The 1,248-nt window shown below is 32.6% G+C and overlaps 1 protein-coding gene across 1 annotated transcript in view; it reads left to right on the plus strand.

The window, feature by feature from the left end:
• LOC108771130 (succinate dehydrogenase [ubiquinone] flavoprotein subunit, mitochondrial) overlaps positions 1 to 1,248 on the plus strand; it is a 16,104-nt gene that overhangs the window by 1,861 nt on the left and 12,995 nt on the right. The window contains exon 4 of the mRNA XM_018523041.1: positions 402 to 688. Within this exon, the coding sequence (XP_018378543.1) occupies positions 402 to 688 (287 nt within the window). The remainder of the gene's footprint in view (positions 1 to 401; positions 689 to 1,248) is intronic.

Here is a 1,248-nt window from a genome sequence, read left to right on the forward strand (position 1 = left end):
TTAGTCATCCTCAGCTATTTAAATAATTAGAGAAATTGTATAAGATTAAAACATTATTAATAACTTATTATAAATAAATTTTTATATGATTTCGTTGATTAGTTTTCTCTGTTCTTTCCAATATTTAATTTTATTTGTAATAAATTATTAATAATGTTTTAATCTTATACAATTTCTCTAATTATTTAAATGACTGAGGATGACTAACAATAAGTAAAGTCGAAAAGTTCCATATATTAATAATTGTAAAAAACTCTCACATCTTTTATGTTATAGTTTAATGTCTTAATAAACTTTCATCTTATTTTTAAGCTCGTGTTTGACGTATCTTCCTATTTATTTGTATTTACTTATCCGAGCAAGAAAAATCATATTAAATAAAAATACTAAAAAACTCGTAGGCTGTCCCTTTAGTCGTACGGAAGATGGTAGAATATATCAGCGTGCTTTTGGTGGGCAGTCGTTAAAATTTGGCAAAGGCGGACAAGCTAAACGAACCTGTGCTGTCGCTGATCGAACCGGTCATGCGGTACTTCATACCCTTTACGGCCAGAGTCTTCGCTACGACGTGCATTATTTCATCGAGTATTTTGCCCTCGATTTACTTATGCATGGTCGATGTTGCAAAGGGATTCTGGCTTGGGAATTGGAGACCGGACTCCTACACCGATTCAGAGCTCATCATACAGTAAGAGAAAGCTACAAAATATTATATAATATTTATTTAATTTATTGCCTATATAATTTACAGAAAAAGGTAATTATTATTTATTAATACATGTATATAATTAATGTTTCCTTTTTTCAAATAAGAGAAAGATTCCTATTTTTAGTCATCAAATCATATCTTGTTTCTTGATAATATTCATATGCAAATTTGCAAATACATCTTTCAATTTTGTAATTAATAATCTTAAATATACAGGGTGGACCATCTGAAGTGATCCAGTCAAATATCTCGAAAACTAGTAGGGATAGAGAAAAATGTTTCGTATGAAAAGTTTAGGGTTACACGGGGGAAGTATGGTACTGACCTTGAAAAATCCTTGGAAGGTCATTTTGAAGGTCATTCAGGGGTCACGATGGTTTATTTAAATGGAACCCCTAGTTTTTCACCATGGGATGAGAAAACTGGTTTCAAGCCCTTTACGAAACACTGGTTGTGGTCCACAATCCGCCCACTGGGGTCCGAGTTATGGACCATCAAAGTCATTGATGAACTACTCTTAGCGCTACCCAGGAACAACG

This window comes from Trachymyrmex cornetzi, unplaced genomic scaffold, assembly GCF_001594075.2.
Source record: "Trachymyrmex cornetzi isolate Tcor2-1 unplaced genomic scaffold, Tcor1.1 scaffold1399, whole genome shotgun sequence".
NCBI classification, from domain to species: Eukaryota; Metazoa; Arthropoda; class Insecta; order Hymenoptera; family Formicidae; genus Trachymyrmex; species Trachymyrmex cornetzi.